Genomic DNA, 19703 nt, shown 5'->3' on the forward strand with positions numbered 1-19703 from the left:
GAGCTCCCTGACCTGCACTCAATCTACAGCAGGCGGTGCTGGACCAAGGCCAGGAAGACCGTGAAGGACCTCAGCCATCCCAACAACGGACTGTTCTCTCTGTTGAGGTCAGGAAAGCGATTCCGCTCCCTGAAGACCAACACAGAGAGACTGAGGAGGAGCTTCTTCCTGCAGGCGATACGGTCTCTCAATCACACCACCACACAGTACTGACCCACACATATGGTTCTTACACACACACACTGGACATTCTGGACATTGTTTTTCACTTCATCACTTAATCACTTTAAGCATATTTGCACTGCACAAGACACTACTAAATAATGTGGATTGCAGAACACTGGTCATTATATTCTTCATTTCCAGTTAATACTTGTGCAGCTGCTGTTAGTGTGTGTGTGTGTGTGTGTGTGTGTGTGTGTGTGTGTGTGTGTGTGTGTGTGTGTGTGTGTGTGTGTGTGTGTGTGTGTGTATGTAATTGTAATTATTTCTTCATACATTCTTATATAGTTCTATATTGTGTATTTGTTGTACAGTTATTTCATTTTTAACTTTAATTTTTAGATTTTATTCCTTCCTAGTTAAATTTACCCTTTTTATTTTTCATATTTATTTCCTATCTTATTCATAGCCTTTTCTTTTTTTTCTTTAGGTCACGAGCAGTTGTCTAAGCATTTCACTGCATATCGTACTGTGTATGACTGTATACGTGACAAATAAAATTTGAATTTGAATTTCAAAATAAATTTCCTGTGGTGGGAGACTATTTTGTGCAACTTTTTTGTATTTATGGTTTTGAGGGATAAGCCTCTTAAATTTCTCTAACTAGAAATATATGTAAAAAAAACCAAAAACGATTTTCAATTTTTTTGTAGTTTATTGCACTTTTTTGCAATTTATGTAATTACTATGCACTTAATGCAGACATATTATTAAAATTTGGGCTATAATGGTTGTATTGATGTATATCAACTTGAAATGCTCCCAAAAATGTAAAAATATAATATAAGCTCTGGCAGACTTGGTTCTATGGTAGGTCTTAAAGGGTTAAACATGTTAAACCTGCAGCTGAATGCAGAGCTACAGATCGCTGCCTTTTCCCTTGGAGGAGTATCTGTGGTTAAAAGTAAGAGCTCAAGTTTGTTTAGTCCAAGTTTATTTTGTGTAAGCACTGACACAAAACCAGTTTCGTAAAGGATACTGGACGGGTCCTCCATGTCTCTGTTCAATCGCTGTTTTGATTAGACTACATCACCACGCCTGTGTGTAACAAAACAACATTTTCTGGTATGCTGCAGATGATAATGGTTTAATGCAAACTGTGAAGAGGTGGAGGTGTGATAGACAGAAGTCAGAATGAATTGTTCTCATTAAAGGGAGATGTGAGGCCATTGTTCTCCGACCATAAATATTTTCCTGTTGCAGTCAGCATGTTGGTGTTTTCACAGCTTTAGAGCTGGATGGCCAGAAACTGTGAAACAATAACTCGGTTAAAACTCCGTCAGTGAAAGTTATGTCACGTGTGATATCCTTGGAAGCAGGAAATGCACCTGAGCAGTTTCTTGTGATTGTGCATGATGATGCTGTCGAGGCCATTGAAGGAAAAGACTGTGTTAATATCATTTGCCATGTTTCACAGCTCGCTGAGCTCAGCAGCCTGTTTAAGAGTATATGCTACAACCCCTCACCTCGATACAGCATCTCTGGATCAGTCTAGTGAAGCTTATGAGACTAGTGGGATTTCTAAATATATTTATATACTGCAGTGCTCCTCGACTCAATCACAAAGTAATCTAGTATCCACAAGTTCAGTCATGTAGGAATTGCTAGCAGCTAATTCGGCGTGCAGTTATTGTTGATGGAACATGAACAGATTCAAGCTAAAAACATGCGACTGAACTTTCTGCCTCTACAGCAACACTTTTTGTTTACATCTTCCGAAATCTTCAGATTCTAGGAATCAGCACATTCCAGGTGGAAGTGCCCGTCGGACTGTAAATAAATCCAAATTACTGGATTTTGTGTGCATATTGTTGCAAAGTGCGCTGCTACATGACAAAACCAGCTCCGATTGTTACAAGGTCATCTGATAAGCTGGAAACACGCCTGCTGCCAAAGTCTCAGCTTCAATAATAACTGGATTACAGAAGAACAACAACAGCTGCGACTGGTAAATCTGGAAATGCATCTTCACCATCAACACAACCTGCTTCTGTATGTGAACCAGCATCAGCTCCACACTCCTTTGTTCAATGTGTTGATAATGTTATAATGGCTCGATAAACCAGGAGGATTATTAGTGTAAATGTAATATTGTGTGGAGGATGTTTAGGTTTGTAATGTGGGATGGAGTGGAAGCTTTGCTTTTATTTTCAGAGTGTGAGTGTGTTTGTGTACCTGCAGCCATTATTGTTGTTAACATGAGCGATTAGCCTCTGAGATTGGATTAGTCGAATACTGAAAACGTTCATTGTTTGTGTGATTCTGGAGGATGGATTATTTTAAGGAGGCTGAATGATGCCGTGTGTGTTTTTGTCTCTTTCTGTCACAGCTTGTGTGTGCTGTGTGTTGAAAGGCTCTCAGGTTGGCTGAGTGCAACTCCAGCACAAACACAACATTGTTGCCCTGTTTTGTGTTGTGTGAAACTAGAGTAAATATGACCGTCCTGTGACACATTTGCTGTTGGACTTGTGTGACCCCGTTCACGAACACAAAGGCTTAAGTGAAGCGGGCTCTCGTGCAGCACGCCCCAGGACTGTAAAAGAAGCTGTTTCCAGCACATTTGAGATCATTTTGTACTACTGCACAAAATCTATGTCATGTTTGATTGAGAGGGCAGGATACACTCACAGGTACACAGGTATGCCTGTTTAACTACTTGTTTGCACAAATATCTAATCAGCCAGTCACATGGCAACAACTCAGTGCATAGAAGCATGAAGCACGAGGTGAAGATGACCTTTGACCTATTCGGTGAGCAGCAGTTCTGAGGAAAACCTTCCTTGTTGACATCAGCAGTCAGATGAGAATGGGCAGACTGCTTTGACCTGATAGGAAGGCAACAGGAACAGATAACCACTCGTTAACCACTCGCACAACACATCAAACATTATGGGCTACAGCAGCAGACGACTGCACTGGGTACCACTGAGGGTATAACAAACCAAAACTGGGTGATGGAAGGTCTGAAAAATGTTGTGTGCTGAGTTTCTGTCTGCAGAAACGTTTGAATGGTAAAGTTTATATAAATGATGTGATGGATCCATCCTGCCTTGTTTCAACAGTTCAGGTTGCTGAAGGTTGTGCAATAGTGTGGAGGATGATGGCTCAGTTTAATCTCTGCAGCCTACCTGAGTGTTGTTGCTGACCATGTCCATCCCTTTATAACCACAGTGTACCATCTGCTGATGGCTGCTTCCAGCAGGATAATGCTCACTGTCCCAAAGCTCACATCATCTCAAACTGGTTTCTTATCTCAGTCCAACAGAGAACCTTTGGGATGTGGGGGAACAGGAGGTTCTCACCATGCAGCTGTCAAATCAGCAGCAGCTGTGTGATGATGTCATGTCAACATGGACCAAAATCTCCGAGGAATGTTTCCAGCACTTGGTTGAATCTGTGTCATGAAGAAATGGGGCAGATCTGAAGGCAAAAAGGACTTTAACTGATACTAGAGGTGTACCTAATAAAGGTAAAAACATGAGATGAGGGCTGCCCTTCCCCAGAATAGTTTCAGCTGGAACCTCCCTTTCTCTTATCGCTCTGCTGCAGCGTTACGAAATTCAGACACAGAATAAATTCTGACTGTGAAAAAGGTGAAATCTGCCTTTCATGCATGTCGAAGCTTCAGTAACTCTGAGTACATAACACAAGCATGTGCATGCACAAACTCCCACCAAACTAGCAGAGTAAAATTAATCCACAGCAGAGATCAGTATCTGTAATGTTAAGAAATACGAATCAAACCAGCAGCAGCTACTGAATAAACTAAACAAGGGATGGACAGGATTCAGCAGCTGACTCAGCCTCTGTTTGCTGTACGAGGGCTTTAATGAGTCACCGGGAGCTGCTGATGGAAGATGGACAAAAAGTGAAAGAATACAGGCCACAGTGCAGACGAGAGCTGGACTGAAGCCTTTCTCCAGGGTGAAGTTGCCCAATAGAAACTTTGAGCTGAATACTCAGCTAAAGTGTGGCGAAAGAGTCGCCCTCTGCTGTGCTTCTGTTTGCACAGAATAATTCATGTTAAAAGCTGATAGACGAACCCAAAGTGCTGTATAGAAATACAAACAGGCGCTTTGCTCTGAGAACCCAAACCAGCTGTTGTTTGTGAAATTGGCTGAGCGTTTAGGGAGTGCCTGGAACGACCGCTGCAGGCTGAATGTTTGCCAGACACGGGGCGGGTCTGCAGCAGCCAGTAAGCTGCAGCCGCTCTGCTTCCACTGCACCAATAACTGCTGCTGCCGTGGCGTGCAGGCAAAACCAGGCCAAGTGTTTGTGAATGCTTACGAGCGTTTTAAAGTGCAGACATGTTCCATGTTTGGAAAACGAATCCTGTTTTCACGCGTGCATCTCCGTCCTGCACTGGAATAAAATACAGAGAACACTTCCTCTTCGGAAAAAAAACTGTCAGTACGACGAGAACACGCTGCTAATAATGCTGACATGTGGACTTTGGAAAGGAAGGAGGAAACGCATAATAATAAAAGCGTCTACGGACGTCTTTCTGTTTCTCCCCTTTTTATAGAAGGAACTCAGAAAAAGATGAAACTTTATCACACCGCCGAAGAGTTCAGAAAACCACAACTTCTGACTTGCTTTGTCATAAAATTAGCTTAAAAATGCAGTGCAGCATTTTTTTATGTGGTAAATGCAGCTTATTGTCAGTGTGACGAAAAGCATAACCTAAAAAGGAAAATTATTAAATATTTTATAATGATATACTAATTTTTAATGAGTAAACACAGAAAATGTAACTATTTTTAGATAAATATCATGGTTTGTGTTAAAATACAGCTGTTTTAAAGAGCTGCAGACATGAAACATACATCAGTATCAAAGTTTTGGTGAATAATTGCAACACGACTAAATTAAGTCAATTAAACAAAAAAAAATTAAAAATGTATTACATATGATTAACAAAGTCTATCAAAACATCCTTTAAAAAATCATATCCAAAGCAGGAGACGTCAACTAAAGCTGAACTAGGTCCGTGCAGTACTTCCATGTAATACCAGATTGTACCAGGAGATGGTGCTGTGAGCCAATCTAACTTTTATTTAACAAGCAAAAAGAAGATATTTTATTTAAAATGATGAAAAGCAGAGCCTCTCAAGAAAAAGATGAAGTTAAAAGTAAATATCAGGAGTTAAACAGCAGCAGTCTGACAACATCTCAGACATGTGCTGGAGAAACGCTGCCCCCTGCTGGTGACAGTCTCAGTTAAAATTTGCAGAGGTTGACTACAAAAAGCGTCTTTCACAGCATCAGAGTCTGTGCATGTAAAATTTAACCTGAAGTTTATAGAACAAGAATAGATCATTCTTGATAAGTAATTAAACTTTAAAAATAATCATTTAAAATAAGCATGTTTGCATTTCCTGTGCTGATGAAGGTCAATAATTATACTCCTCTTAAAAAACCCTCCTCGTGGGTCGGGGGGGAGCACTGGTTTGAAGAATGAAGCCTTTCTACACCTGCTCGATCTACACCCGCCTGCTCTTTAATTTCTGCTGTTAATCAAATCTGTGAATTCTAACCCGGACACACTGACATCTGTTGCCTTGGTGTATTAAAATCATAACAGCACACGTTGTTTTTTAACATCAGTAACAGTAGATCTTTGTCTACTGCAACAAAGAGAAGATTCACACAAGTCGGGGCTGGTTTGTGCCAATCGCTGACAGTGTGGGAGACGCATTTCACCCTCAAGTCATTCTGCAACATTTCCTTAACAGGGTCAGAGGTTACACTCACTTTTTTTAAAGTAAGGATGCACAGCTCACAGTTTCCCTTCTGTGTGAGGGTTCTTTGTTCTCTGACATCTGTTCACAGATTTTTCCAGCTGTGTGGAAATACAGGCAGGAGGTGGTGTTGGACTCGCAGCAGGCTGCAGAATGTGCAGGACACACAAAGCTGTCTCTGAACTCAGTCATGTGACCTGTTTTTGTTTATGGAGTCATTTTGGTTTAATTCGACTGAAGTTCAGCAGAAACAGGAGCACATCTGCAGAGCGAGCTTCCACGCTGTAGAAAACTAAGATCCTTTACGTGGACGAATCAAACTGTCTCATTACATAAATATGTTTGAGGAACATGCAAAGTGTTGTTAGCAAAGCTGTCATGCAGCCGCTGCATGACAGCTTTGCTCATCATATGAATCTATTTATGGAGAGGACAAATATTTGACCTGCTTCTGTTTTCCCCCTGAAAGTTTCCTTCTCTGACAGAGTGCAGGGACCGTGAACATCCCTCCTGTTCTGGTGAAACCACCTCCAAGTATGTACATGTCGCATCACTGCAGGGCACATCTATCTGCTGCCGTGGTGACGACATGACAGCCAGTGGGTGAAATCCCACCGCTCCACACTGTGAATCAGCTCTCGTGCTGGAGGCGAGCACAGAGGGGCTGCAGAGATGTTGCTTCCTCTCTCCGTCCACATGTGCCGGCACGATCACACTCGAGGATTCGGTTCCCAAAAGGCTGATTGGAGGCGGCACGTCGATGCTTGTCTGTTGATGAGATGTTGAGACATTTCAGGAAAAATGAGGAAACCCCAGACAGGCTGAGGCAAGACTGTTCAAAGGAATCTCTGACCTAATCTCTTACATGGACATTTTACTCAGAAGACGTTTTGCCTTGTTTGTTATTCTCGTCAGCCATCTTTGTAACAGCTCTTATTTTTAATAGTGATGCACCGATCGATCGGCCAGGGACCGGAATCAGACGATTTCCAGTGTTCTCGGCCCCGACCGGTGACCGGCCGGTCAGTCTCACACGTGTCCAATCACAAAATAACAAGTCGGTCCCTTTCATGCCGACGCCCACAGCATAAGCTTTATCAATAGAAAGCTCCTCACAGCAGGAGTTTGGATCAGAGTGAACAGATTGTCTTCATCAGACACATGTAACATCACCAGGCGCTTATCAAAGAGCGCTATCAGCTGATCAGCCTGTTTTATCAGGTTTCACACCACAAAGAAATAAACATGGTGGATCAGAGCGTGAAGCACAGACGAGTCCCACCTGCACAGCTACACGATTCATTTTAACTTTATTTACAAAGACAGGAGTCTGTCCATGACGACGAGGTCATGATACAGTCAGAGGTAACTGCACAATCTGACCGACAGACAACAAACTGAGTCACGTTACCTGATGTGAGTTCCTGCAGCAAGCAACAGTCAAACTCTGCCTCCTTGTGGGTTAAGAAGGTATTACAGCCACTCGTGTCCTGCTGTTTGTGTTTGAAACCTCGCAGTGTAGCAACTTTATGAACAGTTGTTGTCATTCGTTATTGTACTGCTCGTTTCCAGCTCCATGTTTTTACACTTGGACTCAACCAGAGCAGCTTTGCATGAGTCACAGTTCAAAATAATCCTTCTTTATCTTATACTGGGCTTTGGTGTTGCCCATCCTCTGTACATCCTCTGTCTGAAACAAGCTCCTCCCACTTTAAGCCAGCTGTCTTCTAGAAGTTTATTTCATCACTTAGCAGCCATCTTGGTAACACCTTTGGGCAGCTAGTTTAAAGCACAGAGTGTCAAACTCAGTTTGATTCACTGAAGAAATGAACGGATTCATTTAAAAAGCAGTTGTGAGCTCAGGACAGCTGCAGGTACAGAAAGATTGTTGTGGTCAGATGATGCCGACCAGACGTTCTTTCACTGATCTGGAGCTGAACTAAAGTGTTAGACGAGACTTTGGGAGTCACATGAGGGACCAGCTGAAGGCTCATCTCGTTCCTCCTCACACAAAGGAGCACATACTGATCCTGCTGATGGAGGAGGTCCTGTCCAGGTCTCCCCGTGTGATGAGCTGTCTCCTGGCATCTCCTCCTCACTCTGCAGACTGTGCTCAGAGACACAGCAAACCTCATGATGACACCCATGGATGTCCTCGCCTGTTCCACCTGAACGAGCTGCAGGTAGCGTCTCATGCTGTCAGCAGCAAAAAGCAAAGCTAGAGAAAACTCAGCAGGGATAAAGAGAGCGCACACAATGGTTTCTGCCTCACGGTCCAGTTAGGAACAGTTTAACTGACTCTGTGTTGCACTCTGATGATGGAGTCAAACTCTAAATGAAGACGAGCACAACACATGGAGGCCTGCTGACGTCCTGCACGACTGCAGCAGCGTTCAGTCTGTAAACGCTGCATGAAACCGCTCCTCCTTGAAGTACTTACATCTCCTCATGCCTCACACGTGCTCTACAATCCTCTGCGGCGCTCTAATTGCTCGGTCTGAGCGGCGTGCATGCAGGGAGCGAGCGTTCCTCGTCAGGTGTCATTTTTCTGGCTCGCCTGTTCGTTTGTTTAACCTCTAAAACAATCAGAGGTGTGAGAAGAAAACCAACACAGCAGCTTTGACGTGAAGCAGCACGTGTGTGTGTGTGTGTGTGCGCGCGTGCATGGGTGTGTGTATGCACTTGAGGACATTAAATAACATGCATACATGCTGGTCTGATATGGTGCTTTACCTGTAGTGTGGTGTTAGCAGGAGAGCTGTCATTATAATGACAGATGTAGTCACCGTGAGGTTTTAAGAAGAACTTTGTTTTTAGACGGGAAATTAATTTTAATCCTTCATGTTTTTAAAGTCCATCATTTTTCAGAGTAATTGGAAATCTTACCAGTGATAATGGGAAAGAGAGAAAGTGCAGCTGCTGTGCGCAGCTGTTCATGTTTCTGTGGTGTTGTGTGTTTCAGGTGGAGGACAGCAGGACGTGATGGCTGGGTGGTGTTTCTATCACTGCTGCATGTTTGTGTGGACTTCAGCTAACTGCTGAGTTTGGGGTTCAGATTGGAGGATTTGAGGATGTGCTTTGCTTAGTGGTTCATCTCCTGGGATGTTGTTGTGTTTTTCTGTTGTGAAGTGTGTGTTTTAATGAACACACACACACACACACACACACACACACACACACACACACACACACAAGCACAATGAGAGCAGAAACAAAGGTCGGTGACATAACATCCTCCCCTCTCTGTTTCCTGCCTCTGTGCACCAGGAGTCTCGACCCCGACCAGATGAGCGTTTCCACAGAGTTCAGCTACCAGACCGAGTCTGACTGGACGTCCGTGATCAGCCTCGACATGAACGCGGGAAGCCCGATGTCACCCTCCAAACACTCCAAGGTGGGTCTGAGTTAATCATCAAAGATTACAGATGCATACCTACGTGTGCATAACGTCAGAGCAGCTTATATTCCACCCTGAGAGGAGAAGCAGATCAATATTAAAAAATACACAAAATGAATTTATCTTCACGTCTTTATTGAACTCTGTGAGTGCAGAAACTCTTAGCTGCTGACGATCACTCGGATTCTGGGTGATATTGATCGATCAGCTGTCGGCTCATAGGTCAGGGGTTTTGTCCTTGTTGCTGCCTTTGGATCATCAGTTATTCCTCTCTGTGTAGTTTGAGCTCAGAGATGCTTCAGAGCTGGGATGAAGGTTTTAGTGTTTTGTTTTTTTGTCTCATCAGTTAGAACATGTGGAACATCCTGGTGATCTAAATCTGGGAGTCAGATCAGTAGGAGCTCTGCCGTCTCTCACAGGAGAGTGATCTTCTACACTTTCACTCCAGATGTTGTCAAATCTGCTTTTTTTTTTTCTTTCAGATTTTTATTTTTAGCCGTTTTGAGATTTTCTGGTTTGTTTCTCGGGCGCCTCGTCCATGAGGTCCAGATGAAAGCAGAGAGGAGATTATGTGTCGTGGTTTCAGCTTCAGCTCTGTTTGGATTACTTTACTGGTCCAGTTATTCCGTTTTTGATTTCTTGAGGCCTGGTTCTTATTTTGAGTTTGAAAACTGAGTTTTTATTGTTTGTCCATAACTGTGATTTAGATGAAAATTAGTGGCTCAATCTGACATATTTACACACTGAATTTAAGTCTATTCATAGTCCTTCTTAAATAAACAGAAACATGAAGATAAGATGGTTCAGAGTTTATGTGACTCGATCAGCTGATCACATTATTGTTTCATGAGCCATCATGTTTGCTGCCAGCTGGCCGTGTCATCGTATTCAAACACGAGCAGATGTCTTTATAAATCGTCACTGTTGGTTTAATAAACGGCAGCACTGACGGCTCTGCGAGGGACATTTCCTCCAAATCTAACTGTGCAGCACTTCTTTGTTAGACACTGTTTTATTTAAAAATCTGCAAGACGTCAGAAAGTTTGAGACTTTAGAAACATAAAAACGGCAAGTTCAGACGCGTGAAGTGGAAGAAATGGATCAGAAGTGCATCCAGAGCAGATTAGCTGCATTAGCCGTGTTAGGCGGTCAGATTTCCTGATTTTATCTTCATTGAAGCAGCAAACGGCGCTCGGCTGGATTTGACTGACTAACGAGTTCAACCTGCTGACATTGTTCACCTGTTAAAAACATGGCTCCAGTTTCCTGCAGAACATTTGCTGAGTAAGCAGCTGTGACAGTGGGAAAAGGAAGTGAGGTCGTTATTCAGAGCATCAAGGCAGCACTGCGTGGAAACACTGTGCATCCAAACATCATGACAAAGATGGACGCTGTGGTCGCAGAGGACGAGGAGTCTCTCAACTTCTCAGAGATGTTGATTTGGGACTGAACAGAAAGCTTGCTGCACAACCAAGAAAGTTCACAAAACTGGATCAACAAAGCCTCAGAGTCTGAGATGACCTCGATACCACGATGGTTATTAACGTTCTCTGTTACGCCGGGCTTGCAGATTCAGGATCCATGCACGCTTGTGGGTCAATTTCAATTCAATTCAATTTTATTTATATAGCGCCAAATCACAACAAAAGTCGCCTCAAGGCGCTTCATAGATACAGAGAAAAACCCAACAATCATATGACCCCCTATGAGCAAGCACTTTGGCGACAGTGGGAAGGAAAAACTCCCTTTTAACAGGAAGAAACCTCCGGGAGAACCAGGCTCAGGGAGGGGCGGCCATCTACTGCGACCGGTTGGGGTGAGAGAAGGAAGACAGGATAAAAGACATGCTGTGGAAGAGAGACAGAGGTTAATAACAGATATGATTCAATGCAGAGAGGTCTATTAATACATAGTGAGTGAGAAAGGTGACTGGAAAGGAAAAACTCAATGCATCTTGGGAATCCCCCGGCAGCCTACGTCTATTGCAGCATAACTAAGGGAGGATTCAGGGTCACCTGGTCCAGCCCTAACTATATGCTTTAGCAAAAAGGAAAGTTTTAAGCCTAATCTTGAAAGTAGAGATAGTTTCTGTCTCCCAAATCCAAACTGGAAGCTGGTTCCACAGAAGAGGGGCCTGAAAACTGAAGGCTCTGCCTCCCATTCTACTTTTAAATACTCTAGGAACAACAAGTAGGCCTGCAGAGCGAGAGCGAAGTGCTCTAATAGGGTGATATGGTACTACAAGGTCATTAAGATAAGATGGGGCCTGATTATTTAAGACCTTGTATGTGAGGAGCAGGATTTTGAATTCAATTCTGGATTTAACAGGAAGCCAATGAAGGGAAGCCAAAACAGGAGAAATATGCTCTCTCCTTCTAGTCCCTGTCAGTACTCTTGCTGCAGCATTTTGGATTAGCTGAAGGCTTTTCAGTGAGTTTTTTGGACATCCTAATAATAATGAATTACAGTCGTCCAGCCTGGAAGTAATAAATGCATGAACTAGTTTTTCAGCGTCACTCTGAGACAGGATATTTCTAAATCCTGACCTTTGTCCTGCACAAAATGCTGCTTTACTCCAATCAGAGACATATGCAGATGGTGACGATGAGAAGATGATGATTAAAAGTCACAAAAACGTTTAAAGAACAGAAAAGATCAAACAGTAAAATACAACACTGAGAGATGAATGTTGCAGAAAATCATTAATCTGCTGATTTCGTGCTCGCAGCAGTAAAATAAGCATTTACATTCAAGCGGATGATTTTATGTCTGAGCGCGCTCAGTGCTGCTGTTTATTGGTGACAGGTGAAGCTTACAGCTGTGAGACTGGATCCATGTAAAGCAACAGTCACTGCTGTTTGTTTCAGACCAGGTTAAATGACAGTGACTGAGCTGCTGTGTGTTCTGTGTTTCCAGCATAATAACATTTAGACTTCTGCACATGCACACTCAGCGGTTGTTTACGGCCTAACATCCCACACACACACACACACATACACACACACACACACACCACATGATCTATATCAAACTTCAAACATGCTGTAAATAAAAGAATCTGTGGTCCAATTTTAAAATCCTGATCATAGCCTTCTCCCGACTTAGTGATGTATTCAGTATCAGTTACCATGGTGATTAAGCCAGGTAGCAACTGATGTGACCTGGTGTTACACCCTCTGATCTCTGAGCTCAGTAAACTGATGACTTCATGTTCTCAGCTGCTTTCAAGTCGTATAGAGTCAAACAGGAAGTGACAAAAACACAGTGGGATATGTGTTCATTACTGTGGAAGACCAAAAATGCTAAAATCATCAAATTAATGCAGATATTATTCAGCTCTGATTGTGACTTATTAGGTGTTGTTGCATTTAATGACACATTCATTCATTTGGGACTTTGTTCCTCCATAGATCATTTTCCCGATGTCAGTCCGGACAAATATTTTATTACAGACTTAAAGAATATGAAGAATGTTGTTTGTGGACATAGTTTTTAAAAACAGTTACTGTAACAACGTGCTTCTCCTTTAAAATGACATGCATATAATCCTGCTGGATCCTATTGGCCCGGAGCTACTTCCCATAAACAGAAACCTGCCAAACCCGTCCTCCTGTGCTATTTGTGTCTGTGGGAGGACCAAAAACCTATGGGGGACATAAAATGCCAAAATTACTAACAATAAAACCCCTCAGTAAATAAATGACGTTGGGTTAAATGCATAAGATTCATATAAAATAAATGCCTTCATTAATATACAGTATAATGTATATTTATAAGGCTTTTCATATGTAGTGTGTGAAATGATTGCTGCAGTTCATTTCTAACTATAAGAAGCTTTAATTAGCTCGTGTGTAAAAGCTGAAGCTCGGGCGTCCTGCGCTCTTTAATTTTGATCTCCGTTATCTTTCCCGCGTGTTTTTATTACAGTCTAAGAGATAAGGACGTGGGGCATAATTCACACTGATATGGAGCTCAGTCCCCACCTACCTGACATTTGTCCCTGCTTTGGGTAAACAGAAGGGCAGCGGTTGGTGGAGGACTAATACATGGCGGGCAAAGGTGGAAGGAGAGTAATCCCTCCGGGTTTCGACACACTCTGGATTTCAGGCCCTTAAAGTAGGTAAGGTAGCCGCGCTTCCACTTTGTTTTCCGTGGTTTGTTTCTGTTTGGATATGAACTGGAAAAACTGAGCCTGAGCTGCTGTTTGCTCTGTGAAAATATGGAAATGCTGGAAAGCGCAGTGAGGGTGTTGAAATGGGTTTGTCTCCCAGAGAAATGCTCCTCTGTCACAGCCATGTGGTTCCTCTACACGACACTGAGACCTAAATGATTTGTTCGTGAAGCCGGCAGCAGATAACAGGCGTCCCATTCACACGCACGCTTTAGAATGAGGAAGGGTGTGCTGCTCTGCGCCAGCCTCGTCCACACCCTCTCATTTTTACTGGATTGAGAATTCCAGCTGGCTTTCACAATATTGTTTTTTTTTCACACACTGTCTGTGATGTAGGAGGCAAAGCCCACGTCTCAGAGCCGTGACACGCTCAGGTAGAGGCAGTCAGTGCTGCCCGAGGAGGAGGAAGCTTTAAGGGTTTGAATTCTTCTACAAGGTGTGATTAGTCGTCGGTTCTCGGCGCAGTTTTGTGTGATTTTTGGGACTAACTTTGACACAGAACTTGGATTTCTGCAGTTTGGACTCCAGGAAGTCAGAATGGTGTGTAGCTGCTGTGGCTCCTGCTTCTTGTTCTAACATGTGCTCTTTGTTTTTTGTGACAACTGCCAGCTTTGGTTTTGCAGTGCGTGCTTTATGAGCTGTCCGGGCTTCAAACTGGACTGTGGACGTCTCTGCTGTTCTTTCACCTGCTCCGATATTCCATGTTTGTTTTCCGGGTTTGTTCTGAGCCGTTTGAATCTGTGAGCTGTGGGAATGAAAGTGTTTGTGTCTTAGTTAGTAATTCAGTTTTACTGCTGTGTGTCATTCACTGCAGGGTGTCTGCGTTTAGTTTAGTTCAGCTTTTCACTCTTTACACAAAAAATAGTCAAAAATATTTCATAATAAGAGAGAATAAAGATTTTAAGAGAGGATTTGCTTTAACGATGCTACTGCTTTTGTTTGACATTCCCATATTTCCCGACTTTTGGTATAAGCAAAGTAAATAAGCTCAAAATAGAACAAATATCCAAAGTAAAGGAGGTCAGGTGGTTAAAATGTAACAAAATGCTGTTTTAAACATGAGTATGAGTGAAAAATGAAAGTGAGGTAACGATAAGCTGTTATAAGAGCTTGTGTTCACAGCGTGGCCATGCTGACTGTACAGCTTACCTCACATTACACAGAGAGCTGCTCCTGTTCAGAGTCACTCAGCCAGTCCATCCATGTGTTTGTGAGTAAATGAAGCTGATAAGATCAACCAAATCTGAAACGTTTCAGCTGATGATTTTAGTTTCTACATTTTGGGCAAACCTTCAAAGCTCATGTGGGATAACTGGCTGCTTAAAACCAGTTAGTTTATGAAAGATCTGTTTTTACCTGCGTTTGTGTATCAGGATCATATTCTGTCCAAATTATAAAACATGTTTTCAGCTGAAATTGAAAGAACTCTTATTGATTGCAGTCGCACCTTTTAAAGGAAGGTAAATTCCAACGATTTGCGTTTCTGACTAAGTGAGAAAGAATATTTATCTAGAAAATCTTTCAGGTATTCTCGTCTGTGACTCAAATGTATGTCGATGAAGGCACCTGCCAGTTTTCATTTCTACAGAAAAGCCGTCTCATCTCAGCTCGACTGAGAGATGAATCAGAGTCTGATTTTCACTTATTAAAGCATCAGGATGAAAGAATCGGCTGTTCGATTTTTATACACACACGTATGAACAAACACATCCATCAGTGTTCTCACACGGGAAAAATACAGAAATACATTTAAAGTCTAATTGCATGTAATCATGTAGAGAAAGTCAAAAGCTCAGAGTGTAATTATGGGTTTAGTGCTTCTGCAGAAATATCAAACTCAGTCTTTTACTGTTAATCCTGCTGCGACAGTTACTTTACATTTATTTCCGATGAATGGCTGCTGTTTGTTTTTGATGATGTTTCCCCGTCGCCGCCTCCTCTCTGGCTGCCATGTTGCAGTTCCTGCTGCTCAGCAGGTGACGGTGATTTGGATTAGTTGGAGCTTCTGACAAACACTCGCTCCTTCTTGTCTTCTCAGTTTGCCTGATGAGGATCAACAAACATTTAAAGCTTCAGTTTTTACTTGGAGCCAAATAACCTGCAGACTGTTCTTTCTTTTTCTTGGCTCTGATTATATAACAGGATCTGTTTTCAGGGGATTTCCTTGAACTTCAAAAATGATTCAAATGTATAAAAATAGATGAAAAGGAAAAATGAGGTGATGGTGGTGGGATAACTTTAGGCCCAGACTGTGTGTTTGTGGAAAGTGGAAAAAGAAACAGTCCAGGACAGGCAGAGCGCACGATGCAGCTCAACCTCAGAGGAAGTACACCAGGTTGTTTTTGTGCACATTTCATTATTAATGCAGTCTTACATCTCAGTGTTCATCTTTCCTGCCTGTCCTCTTTTCTTTTTAGAGTTCGGAGGAGAAGAAATCCATGTTCGGCCGTCTCACCAACTTCTTCAGCTCCAAGAGGAAGAAGAGCAGCAGCCGGAATCATTCGAGCACCTCCACCGACAGCTCCGCGGCATCCCCCTTGTCTCCACATTCGCCCCAATCTGAGCCAGAAAATGGGTTAAATGCTGAGCACAGCGACACTGTGAGCCAGAGCTCCAGCCGGAGCGCCTCCAGCAGGGCCTCGCAGGTCACAGTAGAGGCAGACATACCGTTTGCAGACAGTAACAGCACCGGGAGAAGCAGCGTGAAGGAGCTGGATGCAATCATGACTTCCACAGACCCTGCATCTGCCACCGAGCCAGATCCAAATCCCGGTTTGAAGTCAGAAGTGGGCTTCGCTGAATCCGTGGTGGAGGAAGTGAGCAAACGGCTGCAGGTGAATTTGGAACAAAAAGTACTGAAGAGACCAGAGAGCAGCAGTAAGGATGAGATCATCAGCCCGACCACACTGATGTCACTTCAGATCCCACTTTCCAAGGCTGTGGAGTCCCCAAAGTCTCCTAACCTAACCTCCATAAGCTTAGCATCAAAGAAAGCATCGGTGAAGGTTGGAGAGAAGAGCCACAGCACGGCGCTGAGAGGAATAACTTTGTTCAAACAGGAGGGAAAGCCTCCGGACCTGAAGAGGGAAAACTCAGGAGGACCCAGGACGAGCACTCGAATATCCACCAGCAGCCTCTCGGGGGAAAGTGCAACCACAAGAGAGGAAAAACCCCGAGGCGAGTCTCCTGTCCTGTTCCACAAAGCCATATGGGTGGAGACACACCTGGGAGAGGAGGAGGTGGAGTGGGAGAAAGAAAGGGATGTAATGAAAAAGGAGGAGGGCTTTAGAGCAGACTCGCCTCCTCTTTTGGCCGTACCTGTCACAGTAATTCCAGAGGACGACTCAGAGAATGAGGGAGCACCAGAGAGCCCTCCCACCCCCTCAGAGACTCCTCCGCTCAGTGGCAGCCTGCCACATTCACTCTCCTCCCTGTCACAGACTATGGGGGAGGTTCAGACCCCCACGGAGCAGCCGGAGGGGCCGGACACAGACTCAACAAGGAGTTCTCCTCCGGTTCAGGAGCGACACCGGACGAGATCAAGCCGGGTCACACGCAGGACTGTGAGTCTGCCTTCGAAGAGCAAAGCTGTTGCCGAGGTGCACACCGGCCCCGAGCCGAGCGTGGACGAAGGCTCAACTTCAAAAAGCTCAAACACAACAGAGGCGAAACCGTGAGTGTCTGTCTGTTTTCATTTTCCTCTGCTTTTACAGCCTCTTTGATCCAGAGAAACAGAGCTCAGCCTGCATGCAACCCGAGCTCTGAGTTCCCATGGTGCTTTGTGCCAGAGCTGAACAATGGGGCTAAAACCTGCAGGGAGGCGCTGAAATATTCATCCACCCAACATCCAGCCACTCAGAAACACCTTCTTTAAGCTTCTGACACTTTACTGGATTTATCAAATGTAGGTCAGCTGTTCTGTGTTCATTCACTACCTCCAGTTAGTCATTACAACCAGCAGCTCTCATGTTTGACCTCAGGATGCCGTGGAAACGCTCAGCCTCGGGAGGAGTGCTTAAAGTTTCTACACACGGTTGATTCTGCAGGTGGTTTTACAGACGGCACAGTTCATCCAGGTTTACCGTCATCGTGCAGGAGAACAGTGGAAACTGCATGTGTGAAGCATTTTTATGGCATGATTAGAGATGAGACACAAAATGTTTGAGTGATATTTGAACTTAATCAGGTCAGAAAACACTACAACATGTGACCTTTCACATGAAGACTCGCAGATGCAGTTTTTCCCTTTGGTCGTGTTGTGCAGGTGTAAACTGAGGAAAACATTTGGCATTTACAGCCCCTGCTCTGATGTTCGGCCGAAATCTCCCTGCTAAGTGTCTGATTTATAATTTTAAGGACAACACAGAGTTTTAAAAGTAGTTTTCTTATTTGCTGTCTTAAAAGTGGAAGCTCAGTCAGGCTCAGAAATTCCATCCATGTATTGGACAGTCAGGTGGATTTACCCACTCTGGGAGGGGAGAAGGGCTTGTGAGCTCAGCTCCAGGTCTTCCTTTGTCCTCGTCTTGTGTTGCTGTAATTTTTGCTATTTTTCTTTTCTCTGCTTCATGGCTGCTTTGTTCTTTCTCTGTTGCATCAGCAGCTCGTTGGATCTGTGGATTTGGAGCCAGTTGGCAGTAAACTCTTCTTTGGACTCGTGCTTCACTGTAATAGTGCTAGCATTAGCTATCTGAGGACCCTGAGGATTCAAGTTGTAACAGTGACTTCACTGGGGGGCTGTAATATCCAGGATATCTTTTCCTTCTCTGGATATTTAGCCATAAATTAAGCCAAAAATTAGGCCAGGATATTTTATCTTAATGGCCTCCTAAGGCACAAATGATGGTCTAAATATGCTGCATTTAATTATTTTTCAAACCTTTTTTTTTTATCATTTATGCAACAAAGTATTACAAAGCCAGAATCTATTTTGCTATAACACTCGGTGGTTTTCACAGTGTAGGATCTATCTACTTGTGTGGATACATAAAGTGTGTCTAGAGCTGTCATTAAATATTTTCTCTGTGTTTTCTGACAGACGGCTGATCCTCCAAAACAACAATGATGCTGATTTTAAGGACACAACCCTCGATCGGCCCACACCAGAAGACGAGTCTTCACCCTCTGAGGCAATTACTCCGGAAGCCATAGTTAAAGGTAAAACAGACTTGGAGGCCTCAGACTTCGATGACACTTCTGCAGCGTCAGACATGTACAAAAAGAAGCCAGCAGCTGCAGAACCAGCGGCGAGAGGCCAAGCAGCCGACCAGGCTGCTGCCCAGAAACGAGGAGTTAAAGGAGCAGCAGAAAGCCGGCATACCACGGCGAGTGGAACAAAGACCCCGACCTCTGCAGCTGGAAACAAGGCCAAGAATGTCCCAACAAAGGCAAAGAGCTCCACGGAGGGCACAAAAGTGGAAAGTTCCAGTAATAATCCAACGCAAAGAGACGGAGCCGTTGTTATGTTGCCAGCACTAAAAGACCAAACCCGCGCTCCCTCCGGTGCTGCAGGTTCAAAGTCTAAAATCCCCAAAAGATCAACATCAGACGCAGACGTGAAATCGCCAGTGACACCAGATAAGACATCGGCGCCGGACACCTCAGGGCCCAAACTACAAAAACAACCTAGGACCAAAGAGACTCTGAAATCTCCAACAACTGCAGCCAGACCTGGAAGGAAACCAAGCTTTGAGGAAACCAAAGAAGGAAAATCGGTGTCGGGGAACATTTCTCCTACGAAAACTAGGACCGGAACAAAACTCAGTAAGGACAAATCAGATGAGGACTTTGAGTCTTTGAACTTGCTAAATGATGTGGAAAATGAGGAGAGAAGCAGTAAAAGTGGACACCCACCACACGGGGAAAGTCCAAACGTCAAAAAAACACAGCAGCAGAACGATGTGGAGAGCCGGCTGCCCGTTTCATCTCTGATGAGAAAGAAGGTTGATATAACCCATAGAAGGGTTTCATCGGGTCAGATGGACTCGGACAGACCTAAAACAGTCCAGAAGACAAGTCGAGAGCAGAAAGATGCAACAGCTGACGAGAGTCCTGGGAGTGAGACGCCGCCACCGCTACCCGAAAGTCTGAAGAAAGGTAAGAAAGCTCGAATACAGCATGTCGGACCAGGCGACATGAGGGGGGGTGAAGGAGGACATATGAAACCCAGGGGCAA

General features: G+C 43.8%; 1 protein-coding gene across 3 annotated transcripts in view; it reads left to right on the plus strand.

Moving 5' to 3' along the window:
* Positions 1 to 19703, plus strand: part of LOC146365348 (uncharacterized) — a 46315-nt gene that overhangs the window by 12044 nt on the left and 14568 nt on the right. For 2 of the 3 annotated variants that reach the window (XM_084914606.1, XM_084914607.1), the window contains exons 2-4: positions 9231 to 9357; positions 15949 to 17204; positions 18567 to 19624. In XM_084914606.1, the coding sequence (XP_084770732.1) occupies positions 9231 to 9357; positions 15949 to 17204; positions 18567 to 19624 (2441 nt within the window). Of the gene's footprint in view, positions 1 to 9230; positions 9358 to 11908; positions 14072 to 15948; positions 17205 to 18566; positions 19625 to 19703 lie in introns of those variants that run through there. The other variant, XM_084914608.1, reaches the window with a different exon arrangement.

This window comes from Perissodus microlepis, chromosome 19 (genome assembly GCF_051167445.1).
Source record: "Perissodus microlepis isolate ML-2025 ecotype Zambia chromosome 19, ASM5116744v1, whole genome shotgun sequence".
Classification (NCBI taxonomy): Eukaryota; Metazoa; Chordata; class Actinopteri; order Cichliformes; family Cichlidae; genus Perissodus; species Perissodus microlepis.